General features: G+C 53.5%; 1 protein-coding gene across 1 annotated transcript in view; it reads right to left on the bottom strand.

The window, feature by feature from the left end:
* WNT10A (Wnt family member 10A) overlaps positions 1–20,827 on the bottom strand; it is a 53,109-nt gene that overhangs the window by 12,610 nt on the left and 19,672 nt on the right. Inside the window, exon 6 of the mRNA XM_075069809.1 lies at positions 7,013–7,389. Coding sequence (XP_074925910.1) covers positions 7,013–7,389 — 377 coding nt within the window. The remainder of the gene's footprint in view (positions 1–7,012; positions 7,390–20,827) is intronic.

Genomic DNA, 20,827 nt, shown 5'->3' with positions numbered 1-20,827 from the left:
CATGCAACAGACCATGCCGCCTGTGTTCTGTAATGGCAGTTGGCACGTCCTAGGTGGCTGCCAGTTTGTCACAATATCATGTTCTGCCCCACCACCGCACCAGGCTTCCACGCCTGCTAGTCCCAGAGAAGCCACAAGCAGTGTCCATGTCTGGCTCAGAGAACTCTGTGTGCCACTCGCCCCGTATTACCGGAGTAACCTCGTGGTGCAATGCCCCAACACCTGTGTTAGACAGGAGGCCACACTAGCTAGCCACAGTTGTCCCTTCTGCCCTTAACATCTATGAAACCCACAGCGACTGTTCTGTACAGAAAGAGGCGTTGCATGAATCTGCACTGTGCACTCCAGACATCCGCCACCGTATGTGCCGTCTGCCGCGATTTCTGGTTAACCTTTCCAGGAAAATTCAGCTTGAGGCAGATGTCTAGCTTTGGAAATGTCAGCTCGGATGGTTGAAGTTTGGCAAAGTTATCAGTGACTGAAAATAGGGCCTTATAATGGGAAGTGTTAGAGAACCTTAACTTTGGGCAGGACTACCAGCAAGCTAGGAGAGCCCGTGCAAAGCAACAAGCAAGGACCTGATTCTCCCATGTCCTTCATTATAAATGGGTTCTGTGTGCATGCGTGTGTGGTTTACACACTTACTGCCAGTTCATAATGAAGCACATGGGAGAATCACACCTTTACTTGCTACTCAAGGCTGCCCTGTATCAGATGGACTCAGAACTCCTCAGCTGTGTATCACATTAACAGGTGTGTTGTGAGCAAGACATGAGAAGTCGTTCTTCTGTTCTACTCTGCGCTGATACAGGCCTCAACTGGAGTATTGTGTCCAGTTCTGGGCACCACACTTCAAGAAAGATGTGGAGAAATTGGAGAGGGTCCAGAGAAGAGCAACAAGAATGATTAAAAGTCTTGAGAACATGACCTATGAAGGAAGGCTGAAAGAATTGGGTTTGTTTAGTTTGGAAAAGAGAAGACTGAGAGGGGACATGATAGCAGTTTTCAGGTATCTAAAAGGGTGTCATCAGGAGGAGGGAGAAAACTTGTTCACCTCAGCCTCTAATGATAGAACAAGAAGCAATGGGCTTAAACTGCAGCAAGGGAGATTTAGGTTGGACATTAGGAAAAAGTTTTTAGGTTGGGACATTTAGGAAAAATTCCTAACTGTCAGAGGTGGTTGGACACTGGAATAAATTGCGACCTGGGATGGTTGTGGAAAATCTCCATCTTCTGGAGAAATTTAAGAGTTAGGTTATTTAAGAGTAGGTTAGATAAATGTCTATCAGGGATGGTCTAGACAGTATTTGGTCCTGCCATGAGTGCAGGAGACTGGACTTGATGACCTTGCGAGGTCCCTTCCAGTCCTAGAGTCTATGACTCTCTGAACAGGATCTATATTGTTAAGAGTGAATTGGGATTCTCCTTTAGCTTAGGGGCTTGTGGACTTGAAGCAAACAACTCTGCGGATATGTCTACCCAGCAGCTAGACACCCACAGCTTGTGCCAGCTGACTTAGGCTTTAGGACCCTGCAGGGTGTGAGGGTCTCAGAGGTCAGGCTCCAGCCCAAGCGTCTACACAGCAAAGAAACAGCCCTGCAGCCTGAGCTCTGTGAGCCCGCATCGGCTGGCACTGACCAATCAGGTGGTTTTCTTTGCTGTGTAGACACACCCTGAGTTTGATCCCGGCTGCCTCAGCAAACTTCCTAGGTGGCTACTAATTTGTTACAGGGACAAACCAAACAAATACGTTTTGCAAAAGTGCTAAAATCTGAGCAATGCAAGAGCTGGCACCAGTGTGATCTCATCTGGGAAATCCTTGCAGAACGATGGGATCAGCCCACTGGTCTGTATTTCAATTATCTGCGGCGGAGACTGATGGACCTAGTGGATCAGCAAAGCAACAAGTGCACAAGCGCTTCCCAAAGAGCACCCAGAGTGTGAGCGCAGGGGGAATGTTTTACATCTCTGCACTGCCCAGCCACTAGTAGAATGGGGCCCTGCTCCGTAACAGGGGTTCCCAGATGCAACTGTAAAAGAAAGAATAAGAAAATAAATAACCTGCTTGTTTTAAAATCCTATTCAACGAGTCCCATCCATCGTGCTTCACCTGCAGGGATATGGCTTGTGTGGTTCTGCTCGAAGAAAAGAAACCCTCATATTAAAGGTTTTTGGGAGATTTGCAGTCAGATCTGAACAGCTGAGAGCTAGAGGAGGGGCAGCTGTGACAGAGCCAATAACTAAGCCAATCACGTCATTAGAGGATGTTTTGGAACAAACTGATAAACTAAACAGCAATAAGTCACCAGGACCAGCGGGTATCAATTCAAATGTGAAACTGCAGAACTACTAACTGACCTCTGTAACCTCTCATTTAAATCAGCTTCTGGACCAGATGACTGGAGGACAGCTAATGGGATGCCAATTTTTAAAAACGGCTCCAGAGGTGACCCCTTACAGGCCGGTAAGCCTGACTTCATTACCGGGCAAACTGGTTGAAACTATAGTAAAGAACAAAATTGTCAGAGACAGAGATGAACATAATTTGTTGGCGAAGAGTCAACATGTTTTTTGCAAAGGGAAATCATGCCTCACCAATCTGCTAGAATTCTTTGAGGAGGGTCAACAAGCATGTGGACAAGGGGAATCCAGTGGATATAGTGTACTTAGATTTTCAGAAAGCCTTTGACAAGGTCCCTCACCAAATTAAGCAGTCATGTGATAGGAGGGAAGGTCCTCTTGTAGATTGGTAACTGGTTAAAAGACAGGAAACAAGGGTAGGAATAAACGGTCAGTTTTCAGAATGGAGAGAGGTAAATAGTGGTGTCCCCCAGGGGTCTGTACTGGGGCCAGTCCTATTCCACATAGTCATAAACGATCTGGAAATGGGTAAACAGTGAGGTGGCAAAATTTGCAGATGATACAAAACTACTCAAGGTAGTTAAGTCCCAGGCAGACTGTGAAGAGCTACAAAGGGATCTCACAAAACTGGGTGACTGGGCAACAAAATGGCAGATGAAATTCAATGTTGATAAATGCAAAGTAACGCACATTGGAAAACATAATCCCAACTATACATATACAATGATGGGTCTAAATTAGCTGTTACCACTCAAGAAAAATATCTTGGAGTCACTGTGGATAGTTCTCTGAAAACATCCACTCAATATGCAGCGGCCGTCAAAAAAGTGAACAGAATGTTGGGAATCGTTAAGAAAGGGATAGATAATAAGACAGAAAATATCATGTTGCCTCTATATAAATCCATGGTACGTCCACACCTTGAATACTGCGTGCAGCTGTGGTCGCCCCATCTCAAAAAAGAGAGATTGGAATAGGAAAAGGTTCAGAACAGAGCAACAAAAATTATTAGGGATATGTAACAGCTTCCGTATGAGGAGAGATTAATACGACTGGGACTTCTCAGCTTGGAAAAGAGACGACTAAGGGGGGATGTGACTGAGACCTATAAAAAATCATGACGGTTGTGGAGAAAGTAAATAAGGAAGTGTTATTTACTCCTTCTCATAACACAAGAACTAGGGGTTACCAAGTATATTTAAAACAAACAAACAGAAGTATTTCTTCACACAACACAGTCAACCTGTGGAACTCTTTGCCAGGGGATGTTGTGAAGACCAAGACTAGAACAGGGTTCAAAAGGGAGCTAGATAAGTTCCTGGAGGATAAGTCCATCAATGGCTATTAGCCAGGCTGGGCAGGGATGGTGTCCCTAGCCTCTGTTTGCCAGAAGCCAGGAATGGGCGACGGGGGATGGATCACTTGATGATTCCCTGTTCTGTTCATTCCCTCTGGGGCACCTGGCACTGGCCATAGTCAGCAGACAGGATATGGGGCTGGATGGACCTTTGGTCTGACCCCGTCTGGCTGTTCTTAGGTTCTTATGTTAGCCGCCTGATGGCACTTTAGTTTATTTGCATATTGCATTCCTATTGGTTAAAAGGCTTTAAAGGTCTGTGGGGGTTTTTGTCCCCCTTTCTCCCATCTCACGGGGCCCGATCCTGCGAGGTTGCTGGCGCAGATAAAGCACGATGGGCAAAGGGGTATGGGGGTAGATTTTGGAGGCACAAGTCTTGGGGGCTTTAGACTCTCAGCTGGTTGTCAGGTGTAAGCAAGGTGGAGAAACACAGAACATGGGCCCAGACCGCACGCTGCTGTGATCCCCCTGAAGCCATGGCGGTGGCGCTGGGGAGGAGCGTGTTCTAGGAAGAGGCCGTTCTACAAGCAGAGACTGGGATTTGCAAACCAGGTAGCTGGAAGTTTGGCTCCTCGGTCCCTGGTTAGGCACCCAGATAAGCAGCCTGAGTTCCCCATGTGCTGAGTGGCCAGCAGCACACAGGGAAGTGGGTGCTGGCCCAGTGGGAGCAGCTGGGCCTTCATCTTTATGCCCGAGCCATGTAGGATCTCTGCAGGGGATTGCAAAAGGCTCTTCACAGGGAGGACAAGAGGCACTAGGTTCAAACGCCAGCAGAGCGGAGCTAGATGAAATCTCAGGGAAAACTCCCGCACCGTAAGAGCAGTCGGACAGTGGCACAGACGGCTCAGGAGGCTGTGGAAGCCTCTTCACTGGAGGTTTTTGAGAGGAGGCTGGAGCCGTCTGTCGGGGATGGGTTGACCCAACAAGTCCTGCATTGACAGGGGTTAGATGAGATGGCCCATGTGGTCCCCTCTAACCCTGCAGGTCTGTGATTCTGTCTGGCTGATGTAGGAGCGTGTATGTCCTGGCCGTCTCAGACTGCTCTCTCTGGGGTGTCCATGGGATACACAGGAGGGTTTTATCATCCATTCCTCAGATGTGTGGTTGTAAAACTGCAGTGTATCCAATAAATGCAGCCCACATGTGTGTGATAGCTTGCACGTATGTGGGGTGTGTGTAGTAAAGGGCCAAGATGGAGCATTTGACACCAGTGAAATGAGGACACGAGGTGCCAGGCAGACAGCACAGTGCATGCTTCAGATGAGAAGCATCACCCGGTTGTGCAGGGAGGAGAGACCGTGTGAGGGGGGTATTGAGGGAGCGTGTGAAAGGAGCATGTGTGTGTTGGGGGCATGAGCCTGCGGCATGTCTCTGGAGACAAGACTGGCCTTACAGGTGGATGACATGGGCGACCTGGCGGGTGTGGGCTGCCAGAGCAGGGCTGAGTGTGGGGAGCCCGGGGCTGGAGCCCCTGGCCAGCCAGGTCGGGGGGGTTTGATGGTGCCTGGAGCTGCCAGCCTGGCATGGAGGCATGAGCAGCAGGGCTTGCCCCTGCAGAGCCAGCAGGCCGGCCCCTGGGTCTCCTCTTCCCGCGGGCAGTTCACCCAGGGTGCTCCTTTCCCTAAGGCCGGCCCGCGTGAAGGAGCCCGTGGCTGCAAGGTGAGGATCTCTGCCTGCACTGGCACAACTGCTGTGCGGGGGGACGGGGGGGCTGCATGGCGCGTGTGGGGAGCCGCGCTGGGGCAGGGAAGGGCAGCTCTCTCCCCTCTCCACCTTCTTTGAAGCCTCCACTCTCAAGCTGCTTCTGAATGGCTTGTGCCAGGCAGCGAGAGCCGCTAATTAGCGCCTTTTGCAAGGTGACGTCATGCGAGCTGGAGGTGAGTAGGCAGCCGGTCTGCCTTGCAACCCCCTCCCTCCCCCACCACAGCCTCCTCCTTCCCCCCACTCCCTCCTGCACCAGACAGGCCTTTGCCTCCCAGGGGCTCTGACGCATCCAACCCTTCCTTGTGTGCCAGGCCCGTCCTTGCTTTGCTGACCCCTCTGGTGTGCATGGACACACCCACACATGCACACCCGCCTATGTGTGCACACAGCTCCCAGGCCCCCAAGGGCTGCGGCTCCCTTGAAGCCATTCCAACAAAACCTGGCCAAATTCCAGATGGGGTGATTCCATTCTGCCCCCAAAGCCTCCCCCTGTTCCCCCCCACCACAACTCCCGTTCTCCACTTCCCATCCTACACTGCTGAGCACTGTGAACCAGCTGCCACGTCGCACCCCGAGGGGGCTGCCACTCAGTGGTGGGTGCTGGGACATCCCTTCCCACCAACATCCACACATGGGACAAATGTCCCATCAGCATTCGTACAACGGCCACCCTCAGCTCCCTCCTTAAAACTCATCTCTAATGCGGCGCCAGCCAACCCCTCCCACCCAGCAAGTGCTGGGCTGGGGCTGCTGCTTCTCTGCTGCTCTCAGCTTAATGTTCCTGCTCTCTGCCTGTTTCCTGTACCGATCCTGGCCTGTCCGACGTGTGGCCTGGCAGCTGTCTGGGGCAGGGACTGTCCTGATCCATCTGCACAACGCCCAGCCCAATGCAGTCTAAGTACTAGCGACAGTTTGTTCCTACAGGGCTTGGAATGGAAGGTGCTCTGGAGAAGTGCAAAGAGTTCCTGATAGTGCGACGCCCTCCGGGGGCTCACCCTGTGCAGACGTGTGACCGTGCGAGGAGAAAGCCCACGTTACCGAGCGGGTCTCTCTAGCACAGGTGCCACGACTCCAGGCAAGAGGAAGATGTTTGCAAGGTGGGGGAGTCCTGGGGTCTCTTTTCCAGCCTGGTCCAGCTGAGGGGCTCCAAACCAACCCCCAGTTCCCGTCTCTGTCAGGCAACCCAGAACCCAACCCAGAAAATCCCGACTCTGCTTTGTTCTGAAACTCTTCAAACGATTTGAGGTGGGGAAAGCGAGCGGGAGACTTAAACCCAATGGGAGGGAGAAGGGGGGATTATCGCCACCGAAACGAAACAGGGTGAAACGCTTCCAAAAGACCCCAAGGAGAGCGGGGGGGTTCTGGCAGAAACTCCAGCATGGTGGAAAGGCCGGTTCCAGTCAAAATTTTCATTCAACATTTCAAGCAGCTGTGGGTGTGAGCAGCTTCCCTGGCACTCCCCCCCCACTCCCCTGGCTGCCCGTTGCGGAGGCGTAGAGAGGGGGGAACATCCCCCAGTGCTGCCTCTGCTCCCCCTGTGCACCACGGCGCCCCCCAGAGGAGAGCCGGCTGCAGTACGCAAGGACTCACCTGCCGGCCAACGCGGTTGTTGTGCAGTCTCATGCGGGAGTGGATGTCCCTGTAGGTTTCCCGGGAGTCTAGGAAATCCTTGGAAAACTTCTCCCCATAGTCCACATCGGGGCTGCAGCCCCCCCACTCCCAGGAGTCCTGGAGTCCTGGGGTCTCGGCTGGCATGTGCTCCAGCCGGACCCCATGCACCATCCCTTTGCCCCGGTTCATGGCCTCCAACTGGAGCCGGTGCAGCTTCATGCGGAAGGCTTCCTCGTCCCCCCGGCGCTTCTGGTCGCAGCCGCAAGCCTGCAGCTTGCCGAGGGCGCAGGCGTTGGAGACGGCGTGCACCACCCCGGCGGCCGCGATGGCGTAGGCGAAGGCACTCTCCCGGAAGCCTGTGAGGAAACGAAGGGCTGGGGGTCAGTGAGAGACTGGGAAAGGAGGGGGTCCGGCTGGGTGACAGGCAGGATGGGGTATCGGGGGGAGCCAGTGTCTCCCTGCAGACTGACGGGCCAGCCCGGGCGGTGACAGGGCCTGGTTTGGCCTCCAGAATGTCCTCAGCCCTGGGCCTCTGCTGAGGTCTCCAGCAGGGAGGCCGGTTAGCACCAGTGGGGCTGGGAGCTGCTGGACTGTGGTGACGCCTGCCCTGAGGCCCCTCACCCTGGCACCAGGGAAGTGCTGATGGGGGTGACCTTCAGAGAGCCTCCCCCCCGGGAGTCAGGCAGCCACCCCACTAGGAAGCACACCTGGCGCCCCACAATGTGCCCGTCACCTCCCATGGGGGATGGGAGGGGTTCACCTGCCGGGGGGGAGGTTTGCCTGCTGGGGGGGCGGGGAGGACGCTGAGGACAGCACAGGCCTGTCCTCAGGGGTTGAAGGTGTCTCTGCTCTTTCTATGCTGTGCCTCCAAGGACCCCTCCAGCCCCCTGCCCAGCACCCACGCAGCCTGGGGCTCCTCTCTCACTCCCTTCATTCCTGCCCCTCCCAGCCCAGGTCCCAAAGCCTCACCCCTTTCACCCCACCCTGTTCGCCAAGCCTAGGCTGGCCTGGCCTCTCTCCTGCTGCAGCCTTCCACTGTCTGGCCTGCGCAGCCCAGCCCAGGGTCCCTGCTGCCCTCCTCCATCTCTCCCTCGCCCCCGCCCAAAATCATACATAGCATCACCACAGCCCTTCCTTCCACAGAGCGCAAAGCTTGTTGCAAAGCCGGGTCAGTATCATCACTGCCACTTCACAGCGGGGGGGAAACTGAGGCTGAGACTCCCCCCAGCTCTCACAGTGAGGCAGTGGCAGAGAAGGGAGCAAAACTGAGACCTCCTAATTCCTGGTCTGGTGACCCTTCTGCAGGCCTCACTGCAGCCTCTCACCTGCAGCCCCTTGCCTGCTGCCCTAGCTCCCACGCTGCTTCTGCACCACAGCTCAAGCCAGCTCCCCTGCCCGTCCAAGCTCTCCATATCTCCGGCCTTGCCTCCATCCACCCCTTCTCTCCCCTCCCCCCTGCTTCCTGCCCCCTGTGTCTCCCCACACAAGCTCTGGGAGTCACTCCCTGCTCTGTATTCGCTCTTGTCTTGTCTCCTGTTGCCTTTCCACTGTAAGCCCTTGGGGGCAGCGATCTGGTAGAGTCTTGGCACCGCCCCCCACCACGCTGCAGGCATGATTCAGGGACCCCTTCCTCCACTGGGTCAGGTGGCCGCGTTTCAGAGGGGCAGAGAGGGCAGGCTCCCACGGTAGGAATGAGCTGCTCCAGAAGGGACCCCCTTTGCAGGCTGGAGTAGCTCCTCGTAGGAGCCAGTATGTCTGCCAAGGTGGCTCTCCCATTCCGCACAGGGCCTTGCATGCTGCCCCCGACCGGCTCGCCGGCAGCAGGGAAGATGGCTTGGCATGTTGGAGAGGCAAGAGAAATGTCCTGGCTTCACACATATCAATTCCTCCTGCTGGCGCCCGGGGTCCAGCTGTGATGGCACTGGTGCTCCAGCATGGCGGCTGTGTGATGCAGGAGCCCTAGCCGTGGCGCTGGGCCCTGCTGTGCAAGGTCCTGTACAAACCCAGAATCAAAGGACAGTCTGTGTCCCAGGTTAAGGATAAGACGAGAGACAAGAGGTGCAGACTGACAGGAGTACAAGGAAAGCACACAGCGGGCCTGGTCTCAGCACAGCAGTGTCCGGTGGCAAAGGAGAAGGTTAAGGAGGAGGCAGCTTTGCGGATATTTGCTTTCTGCATCACAACCCCCCATAGCACAGATGGGAAACTGAGGCCAGATTATGTGACTTGCCCAAGAGGTCACACAAGAAATCTGTGGCAGAACGGGGACCTGACCCAGAATCTCCAAGCCCCAGGCTACAGCTCTGACCACTGGGTCACCCTTCCCCTCGCTCTCCCTGCTTTGTGCATCACCCTGCCTGGGAGCAGAGTGATCGATTTGATCCAACCTAAGGCTGGAGTCTCTGCTCTGTGGGGTGCGGGGGGGGTCAAGCTGCTGGAGACACCGGCAGGGGACTCACCTATGTTGCTGGCAGAGGAGGCTCTGCCAACCTCCATACCAGGCTGTTTGGAAAATGCTGATTATTTTGCATGGGAAATTTGGAGGGAGAAAATATTTTTTTTTTAACTTCAAAATCTTTTTTTTCCCCTTCAAAATTCCCCATTGAGATTTTTTGGTGATTTCCAATGGAAAGCCAAAAATCTGTTGGCTTTGGTGAGCTGAAGATTTTCCATCAGGCCGAAAGCTTCCCCGCCGAAATGATGGTGCAGGTTGAAAGGCCATGGGTGGCCGAGAAAATGTTTAGATTGTTTAATTATTCATTCTAATTCAATTAACCAATTTAAATGTGTAAACGCCAGCTGAAGGAGAGGGAGGGGCCGAGGCCGAGCAGAGCTCCCCTGTGACCCACACACCGGGCTGGGCCGGGCCGTATGGGCCCTAGGAACTGCAACTCCTAAGTCCTGCCCACTGTGCCCACTAGGACTAAGGTGGGGTGAGGAATTCGGCTTATCCACTGGTGTTTCTCTCCAGGGCCAGGGCTCTGGCCTCTTCCTTTGGAAAGCTGCTTGCTGGGGGCAGGGATCAGTGTTCGCATCACTCACTGCCTGAGCCACCTTGCGCGAGCCCTAAGAAGAAGCCTGCGGTGTCCTGTGAAGGCGGGTCAGGATCGTGAGTCTCCTTGGACAGATGAGAAAACTGGAGCCTGGAGCAGGGAGGCGCCTTTGCCCAGGTCACACAAGGTTAGTGAGCGGCAGAGTAGGCCACAGACCCCAGGAGTCCTGCTCAAGCCCTTGGCCCCCGGTCCCGGCTGCTCAGATACCTCACGGAAGAGAGAGCTGGAAGGGATCAAAGAGCCTCTCCCAGGCTGATGTCTGGGTGAGGAAGGCATGAGGGCGGCGGGGCAGCCTGGGAAGGGGCAACTGCTCTGCTAGGCAGGCTCCCGCTTGGAGCGCACAGGACGGGATGCGGCCGGGGGCCCGGGATAGCCGCCTGGTCTGGATGCTGCCTTCCCAGCCCCTTTCTCATTTTTGCTGCAATATTTTGGGTTCTTGCTGAAAAACCTAAAACCCTTTCTGTGGTTGCTTTTTTTGCTTTTCGGGCCTTGGGTTTTTCAACAACCACACTGGCCATTTTTGATCCAAACAAGGTTGGGACGGGGAGATCCAGAATGTCCAGGCTTTTTGTCGGAAAATGTTTTTTGGTGAAAACTGTTGCAGCAGCTCTGGCCTGAGACTGGGACCAAGGTAGCTAGCCACATAATGGCACGAGCGTGTTTCCACTTGCTCTGAGACTTGCTCTCTCTGTTTGCAGGCAAGACAGGCTCCTATTTCGGCCCTGGACACGTCTGTGGCTGCAAAATACATGGTGGGCGCCAATCTGCGAAGCTGCAGTTCTGCCCATCTGACTTGCCAGTCATGGTTGTGCCATTGGAGGTGAAGCTGCTCTAATTGCTGCCTGCGGTTAGATTGCTGGCATGCGAGTGGAAATGTCCCCTTGTGTATTTCTCGTGTACTTAGCAAGCTTCACAAAGCCCGGTGGCTTTTCAATGATTCATTGCCGTCTGCTTAGCAAGCCACTATGATCTTATGAGACGGAAACAAAGTGCATCTGTGAAACCTTCACGGAGCGCCGCGCTGCCAATTTGTGCGTTCATTTTTAATATGCGCCGGTGTCAAATTAACCTGGCACTGCTTAAAAGCAATCAGAATCCGCTCCCTGCCTCTTCGATAAGGTCTGACAAACTCATGCCCCGGGGCCCTGCCTCTTTTGGTGCCCAAGCTTAACGGTGGGATGTTTTTCACTTCGCTGCCATGGCTGTGAAGTTTTCCTTGCAGAGAACGCTGGGAGCAGTTGTTACAAAGCAAAGCACCATCCCTATTATTAGCAGATGAACTCCAGTGCATCTGCAAACAAAGATTTCTTTTTAACCCTTACACGCCAGCCTAATCAAGGGCAGTATTCACCAGCACATCATGTACTTCTCTTCCAAACCCTCCTTTTCGGGCTCCACTGGCTTCAGAGGAAGAGCTGTTCAAAACGGCGGTGATATCGATCGTTTACAAGCAGCCCACGTCTCTCCCTCCCCACCTGTTCTCAGTAACAACAGGCCTAGTTTTGCTCAGACTTTCCAAAAAGCTTCACACTTGGATGGAGCCCAAAGCTGAAAAAATTGCAGGCCAAAAGGGGAAAGTTTTGGAAAGTTTTGATCAACTGAAAAAAGGGGGTGTGAGCATGGGAACTCGGGCACCCCAGGTCTGGCTGTCACTAAGCACTGCAGTTCTGATGAGAGCATGGGGCTGTTTAAACGTTGTCTGACCTTTGAACCCACCAGGGGTCAGAAACAGAGCAGTACTGTGACGAACTGGGACTGTTCCTAATGTTTGCTCTGAATACTGTGTTGGTGCCTCAGTGTCCCCTAGGCAGTTCTTAAGTATCTTGGTGGTGGGATAAGGGTGTGTGATTGCTACAGAGGAAGGGGCCAGTGCCCCTAACTGCCGCACTCTGCTCCTAGCAACTGACTGCCGTTAGGCCGCCCCCTCTCTACTGCAAAGGTGCCCAGCTGACCGTTTGGCTGCCCCAACAGGCCGGTATCACGCGCTGATCTCCTCTGTGCGCGGCGAATGGCTGAGCTCAAGAGGAGGTTGACCCAGCGTAGGTTAAGTCTGGGCGTCCTGGGGATATAGTAGTGGAAGTGCAGGACTCTAGTGGGTCTGACTTCACCTGTGCCCCACGAATGGACCACCGCGCGGGGTCTGGTTCGCTTGTATCTACAAGATCTGTTTTAGACTTTTCTGTCATCGAATAAACCTCTGTTTTGCTGGCTGAGAGTCACGTCTGACTGCAAAGTGGGGTGGCAGAACCTGTGGCTTCCCAGGACCCCACCTGGGTGGCTCGCTGTGGGCAAGCCCCAGACGGGCAGGAGATGCTGAATGCTCCAGGGAGGACCCAGGAGGTGAAGCTGTGTGAGCTTCTTGCCCGAACAAGTCTGCTCCAAGGAGAGAGAGGGCTCCCAAATCTGACTGGCTTAGTGGGAGCAGTCTCCAGAGCCTGCCTGGTGACTCCGTGAAGTCACGCTCGCAGGCAATGGCCACAGTCATTCCTTCCGTCTCTTGCAGAAGGCCATGTCCCAAGGCCCATCTGTGGCTGGCCGGAAGGGCTGAAATAAAACCTGCGCCGGGCCACTCTGCAACGCTGCATGTTTCCGGCCCTGACCACAGCTGGGTCACCAGAGCCCCTCCTGGGATGACAGAGGATGGTACAGCTCTAGCCAACACAGACTTTGGGATATTAGAGAGGCCATGGGAAAGTCAACTTCCCCAGGACGACACTGCAGCATAACACCACAGCTCGACCCCCCCCAGCCAAGCCTATCGATGTCCACAGAAATCCCCAGGTGCACAGGTGTAAAGACCTGGCTGAACACAGCGCTATCGATAGCATTCTGAAAACACCAGCCCAGTTGCGGCTCAGATTCCAATGTGGCTTTTCACGCTTGGAGTATTCATCTCTGCACGGCTCCATGTACGTATGGGCTGCCCCGTGGACCCAACCATGGGAATGTTAACAGTGTTACTCAGGAGAACATAAGACCAGCCAGACGTGGTCAGACCAGTGGTCCATCCAAGCCCAGTGTCCTGTCTGCCAACAGTGACTGTGACGATGGTGGGGGTTTCTTTGGTGTTTCCTTGTTTTCCTACAGGGGCTTAGGCTGCTATGGGCCTGTGGCGCACAAACCCTTGCGGTCGTCAGTTCGGAACTTGGGGCCGTGGACTTCGAGGGCCCGCATAAGGAGGCGTAGCAGTGAGAGGCTGCTCCGTGACCAGAGATCCATCGCCGAAGCTGATACTCCCAATCTCAGCCGCAGAAGCGTGCAAAGAGAGGACACCCCAATATAGGGAAGGTGAAAAAAGAAAGCCATCCATTTGGGAATCTGGTATATCAAGTAAGCAAGCCGCGCAACTTTGCGGGAGGACTCGTCCCAAGGTGTTAAGTCTTGTTCCAGGTAATTGTGTACCCTGGTGCTATTCAACCTGGATAGTATAGCGCTGTTGGTTTCGCTCACCGGGGTTCTTGTAAGGAAGGCTTGTGTTTCTCCTTTTTTCTTATGCTACAGCTGAGGGATTTCTTTACGGACCGGGTGAGACGAGAGGACCCCCATGCCCGATCGAGCATGTACACAAGCCCTGGGTTCCTGGCCAGTGGGGTCAGACGGCTGAGGTACTGCGGGCACTGGCCTCCTACAACTGATGTTGCCGCGGCCCCTCCTCTGCAAAGGTGCCAGCTGAAAAGTGTTGGAGACAAAGGGATCAGTTGACTCCTGGCCCGGGAAGGAGCTGAGCAGAGAGGAGGAGGGTTGGAGGGAGTTGTCTGGAGCTCTAGGGGAGAGTGAAGTGCAGACCTAGGGGTCTGCTTCACTGCCCCCCAGAAATGGACCCGGCCGAGGGGTCTTGGTTCGCTGTATCTACAAGTCTGTTTTAGACTTGGGGTTCTCGTCATCGACTAACACCTGTTTTGCTGGCTGGATCACGCTGACTGCAAAGTGGGGGTGCAGAACCCTGTAGGCTTCCCAGGACCCCACCTGGGGTGGGCTCGCTGTGGCAAGACCAGGGGCAGAGATGACTGAATGCTCCAAAGGAGATGACCCAGGAGTGAAGAGTGGAGCTTCTTTGCCCTGACACAGTCTGCTCCAAGGCGAGAAGGAGGCTGCCCAAGTTGACCTGTTAGGGGAGAGTTTCTCCAGAGCATTGCTTGGTGCACTCCGTGACAAGTACAGCTGCAGGCATGGCCACAGCACTTCCTGTCCTTGCAGAAGGCCATGTCCCAAAAGGCCATTGTGCTGCGCCAGAGAGAGCTTGAAATAAAACTGCGCGGTTGCACTCTGCAACGCTGCATGTTCCGCCGCTGACCAAAGCTGGGTCACCGCAGCCCTGCCTGGGATGACAGAGAGATGTACAGTTAGCCAACAAGACTCTGGGGATATTAGAGGGCCCATGGGAAAAGTTCAACTTCCCCATGGAGGAGAGGGGAAGGAGGGAGCAGGAAGGCGGGGGAACGAGAAGGAAGGAAAGAGGGCACGAGAGGGGGGAGGGGGGGGGGAAAGGTGGGGAGAGGACACTGCAGCAAACACCACAGCTCTGACCAGCCAAGCCTATCGATGTCCACAGAAATCCCCAGGTGCACAGGGCTAAAGACCTGGCTGAACCAAGCGCTATCTGATAGCATTCTGAAAACACCAGCCCAGTTGCGGCTCAGATTCCAATGTGGCTTTTCACGCTTGGAGTATTCATCTCTGCAGGCTCCATGTACGCTATGGGCTGCCCAAGTGGACCCAACATGGGAATGTTAACAGTTTCCAGGAGAACATAAGACCAGCCAGACTGGGTCAGACCATGGATCCATCCAAGCCCAGTGTCCTGTCTGCCAACAGTGACTGTGACGAAGTGGGGGTTTTCTGGGGTTTTCTGTCTTTTCCAGGGTTTGCATGCACAGGGCGGTAGGACTCAATGTTACTGGTGTTAGGTTTACCGAAGGTGAGGGGAGAGGGAGTTTGTTTTACAGAGGACCGGAGAGGGGGAGCCCCCAGCCCAGGAGACCCAACCGATTCTGGCCATGGGGGCAATGGGTGCAGAGAGAGGACCTCCGGTGATGACCAGCTGGTTCCAAGCCAGAGAGCCGCGAGGACAGGGGACTCAGGCCTTCCTGTTTCGCCGACCGTGTTTACCTGGAGAGAAGACAACTGGCTGAGAGGGGGCTTGGGCGGGGGATCAGAGACCCCAGGCAGGGGGGTGGGCTGGCGAGGGAGCAGGCAGAGCCCACTGGATGAGGGAGTACTGGGATGTGCCTGTTATTGTGAGAGGCCAGGCCCTGAGGCCCTGAAGTTTCCTGTTGCTGTGTTCAACTCTCAATAAACCCACTGTTTTAGAAACGCTGGCTGAGAGTTCACTCTGGTCTAGGACAGGCGTTGCATCAGCCGACTTTGGGGGTGAGAGGCCCAGGGGCAGAGTGCATGGCTTTCCCGGAGGGGCCCACGGCAGAGACAGACGTGCTAAGGCTCAGAGAGGTGCGGCTCCAGAGAGTGGAGGGGCCTGCCCGAGAGAAGAGTGGACCCACGAAGGGCTGTCTCATGAAAGGCACCCCCCACGGACCTGCCCAACAGGGCCCAAGCTGTGGCACGATCTGTGAGTCCGTTGACAGTGACCAGTGCAGGTGCCCAGAGGGAACAATGAAACAGGGCAATTATCGACGCAATGCATCCCCTTATTGTCCAAGTCCAGCTTCTGGCAGTCAGGAGGTTTAGGTGACACACCAGAGGCAGGGGGTTGCATCCCTGACCAGCAGCAATAACCACTGATGGACTCTTATGACTTATCTAATTCTTTTGAATCCAGTATACTTTTGGCCTCCAAAATATTCCTGCAAGGAGTTCCACAGTCACGTGCATTTGTGTGAAGAAATTCCTTCTGTTTGTTTAAAACTGCTGCGTGTTATTCCATTAGCCGACCCTGGTCTATGTGTTCTGTGAAGGGGTAAATTAAACTTCCTTTCCTTTCTCCATCAGTCATGGTTTTATAGCCTTTAGTTTCAGATCCCCTTAGATCGTCATTCTTTTCTAGCTGAACGGTCCCAGAGCTTATTAATCTGTACTCATACAGAAGCGTTCCAACCCTTAATCATGGTTTGCTGTCGCCTTCTTGTACCTTTCCATTCTATTTTCTTTTTAGAATGAATGCACACCGGAAGTCTTGTGGGTGTGACTATGGATTTCTAGAAGTGGCAGTTGATATTATTCTTACTCTTATTTCATATCCTTTTCCTAATGGTTCCTAATATTCTCTTCGCTTTGTTGATGGCCTGCTGCACATGGAGTGGATGTTTTCAGAGAACTATTCACTAAATGACTCCCACAGATCTTTCTTGACCTAACAGACGTTTTTGGGGGAGCATTGAGCTTTTCCGTGGGGTGAAACGCCTACCATTCGTCAGATGCATGTAGTTGGAGAATTTCCAGGGGAAAGAGTATAATATATGCATGTACGCAGCCAAGGCTAGAGATTACGATAGTTAAGAGAAACTCATATGAGGGTTAAAAGTTTCAACTTCTGGAGTGGGGGTGGGGCCTGGGCAGAGGGGCGGAGTTGAGCACCCCCCGGGTAGAGGGGAAGTTGGCACCTATGTCCAGGACAGTTAAAAGGATAAAACGAACACTTCCCTGAGGTAAAAGACTTGGGATTTTCTAATGGGCCTTGATCTAATGGGATGGGGTGAGATTTTATAGCCTTTGCAGACTGAAATCCCTACCCTGATGCATTCTCCACCACCTTCATGTTGGTGGTGAGAAGGCTCTAGGATTCAGAATGAGCTAAGTCCTGGAAAGCAGGCAGAGGAGAACCTATCCTGAGTTATGGATTATATTGTAGAAGCCTTAACCCCCCCCCCCCCCCCCGCATTCTAGAACCAATTAAATGCCTGATACAGGAGAGTATGAGTGATGGGTGGGTAGCAATCCTCCACTATGTTAAAATTTAATAAAAGTTGTGGCCTGCCTCTTAAAAGCCACCCATGTGTCTGTTCCCATTTCTCCATTCACTGTGACTGCAGCAATAAAGGAATCACTCACTGCACCAAGTGACTTTTAAAGTTAACATCAGAAGAGGTAGAGTGAATGAGAAGTTGTACTCTATAACTGGCAGAAGCCTGAGAGGGAGGAAAGAGTTTTTAAAGAAAGTCACTAGAGGAAAGGAGGCAGTGGTGCTGGAACCAGGGGGAACATGGCCCTCCCTTCTTTGAAAGTGGATGGGTCTGGTCTGTCCACTTTTTGTCAGGGTGGATCCTTCCCCTCCTTTTCCCCCTGAGCCCTGCCCTGGCCAGGCCAGCATGGAGCCTGACTGGGGAGCCCAGGCAGTTGTGAGAATGGTGCGGATCCTCCACCTGCCTGCAGTGTGGGTGGGCGGAGAGCTATCCCCGGAACATCTCCTTTATCCCAGGCTCCCCACCCAGCCCAGAGCAGGTGAGGGGTCCATGACTCTGCACCAGCTCCCCACAGCTGCCCATGTGGCTCAGTCCCTGAGCCGACTCTGGCTGAGAAGGAAGGGCCTAGGAGCCGCAACCCGGCCATGGTAAGAGCCATGTGTGCAGCTGTGGGGAGCTGCAGATATTCCCTCCTGCTCTGGGTGGGATCCTGAGGGGGCAGGAACGTGGGTTGGGGATGGCTTTTGGCAGGACCCCCGCACCATGGGCAGATGGAAAGTCCTCTGTGGCTCCCAACAGCTGCCCTCATGGCTTTTATCATGGCCAGGCTGTGGCTCCGAAGCCTCGCCCTCTGGCCAGAGCCGTGTCGGGGACAGAGCTGTGTGGGCAGTTAGAATCATAGAATATCAGGGTTGGAAGGGAACTCAGGAGGTCATCGAGTCCAACCCCCTGCTCAAAGCAGGACCAATCCCTAACTAAATCATCCCAGCCAGGGCTTTGTCAAGCCTGATCTTAAAAACCTCTAAGGAAGGAGATTCCACCACCTCCTTAGGTAACACATTCCAGTGCTTCACCACCCTCCTAGTGAAAGTGCGGGCCAGCGGTATCACGAGTGGAGGTACGAGGAAAACAAAACCCCCGCGGTCCAATTGTATGACCTCATCCATCTCGCACGAAGTGGTTGCAACGGAGTCCTGGAGTCCTGGAAGAGATACTAGAGGTTCTGGTCATCGACCGATACATGAGGGGACTACCGCCAGACCTTCGTACCTTGGTAATGCCAGAACGAACCCTCACCTATGATGAGGTTGTTGCATTGGTAGAGAGGCGAAGGACGGCGAGGGAGCTGACCCGACCAGTTAAGGAAGAGGCACCCTGGTTAAACTAGCAGCAAACCAAGCCCTAGAGCTCGGGTGACTGGGCCACCAGGAGGGCCCAGGTGGACAAAGAGTCAGAGCACTGAGGAAGAAGAGGATCGTGATGTTTAGACACCTGCCCAAACCAAGAGACTAAGGAAATGCCTAGGGCTTCATACAGATGTTATGCCTGCGGGAAGTGGGGACATATAGCTGCACTGTGTCCCAATGCTGAGGAACCAATGCAGTGTAACCTGGGAACTGGGCAGACCCGTGCTCTATTAATCCACAGTAGACTGTCAATCCCAGTCTTCTCTGAAATATCCCCAGATTTGTTTTCCATACCCAGACACAAGGTAGAAAGTCAAAAAGGGAAAGGAGGGCAGCTAAAGCCTTGGGAACCCGAATACACTGAACTCAAAGCCAGAGGGTGCGCTCTTGTGGGTAGGCGGACGCCGAGCAGCTGAAAGGAGGACCACCCAGGAGGGAGAAGCACCCCGAGTCTGACCCCACCCTAGACGCTTCTGAACCAGTAGAGGCAACAGAGACTGGAACCCCCCTAGATCTTTGGGGCAGATGTAGCCCCAGGAGAGGAAATTTTGGACGGGAACAGGCTGAAGACCCAAGGTAGTAACACAACATTAGGAAGGAGGTGAACTGAAATAGGTGGGATCCCCATGGAGGGAAAACCAGGAACCAAAGACCCTACTCATATTGAAGAAAAGAATCTCTTATACGGTTGCACCAGTACAGGGCAGAAGGTACAACAGATCTAGTACCTCAAAAACACCAGAACGCTGTATTAAGTCTTGCTCATAGTCATCTTTCAGGGGGCATTTTGGGGGTAGAGAAGACCCTGGCATGAGTCCTATGACAGTTCTTCTGGCCCAGAGTACATGAAGAAGTGCGGAGGTACTGTGCGTCCTGCCTGGAGCGTCAACTGCACAGTCCCCGTCCCCACCTGAGGGCATCATTAGTACCCCTTCCCATCATAGAGGTCCCTTTGAGTGAATAGCCATGGACCTAGTGGGACCCCTGGAGAAGATGGCTTGGGGCCACCAATATATACTTGTTGTTTTGGACTATGCTACTCGCTGCCCAGAAGCCATCCCCTTGAGCAACACAGCTTCTAAAATGATAGAAAGAGCTGGTGGGGATCTTTGCCCGAGTGGGGTTACCAAAGGAGATATTAACAGACCAAGGAACCCCATTTATGTCAAAGCTAATGAAGGACCTCTGTACGCTGCTCCATATACATACCCTGAGAACTTCAGTCTACCATGGGTTGGTAGAAAGGTTTAACCAAACCTCAAGGCTATGATACGGAAGGTGGTATGTTGGGACGGGAAGGATTGGGGCGCCCTACTACCCTATCTTATGTTCGCTATCTGGGAGGTACCTCAGGCCTCAACTGGGTTTTCCCCCTTTGAGTTATTATACGGGTATCACCCCCTTGGCATACTAGATATCACCAAAGAGATCTGGGAGGAAGAACCCAATGAGGGGAGAGATATAACAGAACATGTAATACGGATGCGAGACCGGATAACCTGGGTCACCCCTATTGTACAGGAACATTTGGAAAAGGCCCAGGAGGCCCAGAGAACCCATTACAATTGCCAGGCAAAAGTCCAACAGTTCCAACCAGGGGATTGGGTGATGGTGTTGGTACCCATGGCAGAAAGCAAGCTTCTGGCACAATGGCAGGGACCCTATGAGGTGGTTGAACCCATGAGGGAAGTAACCTACAAGGTGCGGCAACCAGAACACCAAAAACAAGAACAGATTTATCACATCAACCTTCTGAAACACTGGCATGCACAAGAGGCATGCATAACTGTCCAAAAAGACCTAACCCAGGAAAACAAGCCTTCCAAACAGGTGAGAATGTCTCCCGATTTAACACCAGACCAGAAGAATGAGGTTTCTGAGATGATCTTCCGGAACCAAGATGTGTTCTTGACAAAACCGGGTCGAACAACCGAGACATATCACCACATTGTCACGAACCCTGGGGCCAGAATAACAATGAGGCCCTTTTGGGTGCCAGCGGGCAAAAGGGAGAAAATAAAAGCAGAAAAAATATGCTGGAGTTGGGGATCATCAAAGAATCCCACAATCAGTGGTCCAGGTCAATCATGCTGGTGCCCAAACCTGATGGCACCACAAGGTTTTGCAATGACTTCCGGCGACTAAATGAAGTATCCCAGTTTGACGCGTACCCCATACCTCGCATAGATGAGCTAGTGGACTGTCTGGGGAATGCCTGGTACTTGACTACCCTAGGCTTGACAAAGGGGTAGCGGCAGATTCCCCTTGCGGAAGATGCAAAGGAAAAGACTCCGTTCTCTACACCAGAGGGTCCTTTTCAATATACTGTCCTCCCTTTCGGACTACATGGGGCCCCAGCTACTTTCCAGCGCCTCATGGACAAGCTATTATGCCCGCATAACAGTTATGCTGCTGTCTACTTGGACGATGTGGTCATTCATACCCCAGACTGGGAAACCCACCTAGAGAAGGTGGAGG

This window comes from Chelonoidis abingdonii, chromosome 10, assembly GCF_003597395.2.
Source record: "Chelonoidis abingdonii isolate Lonesome George chromosome 10, CheloAbing_2.0, whole genome shotgun sequence".
Lineage (NCBI taxonomy): Eukaryota > Metazoa > Chordata > Testudines > Testudinidae > Chelonoidis > Chelonoidis abingdonii.
This window is presented reverse-complemented; position numbering and strand designations above follow the sequence as displayed.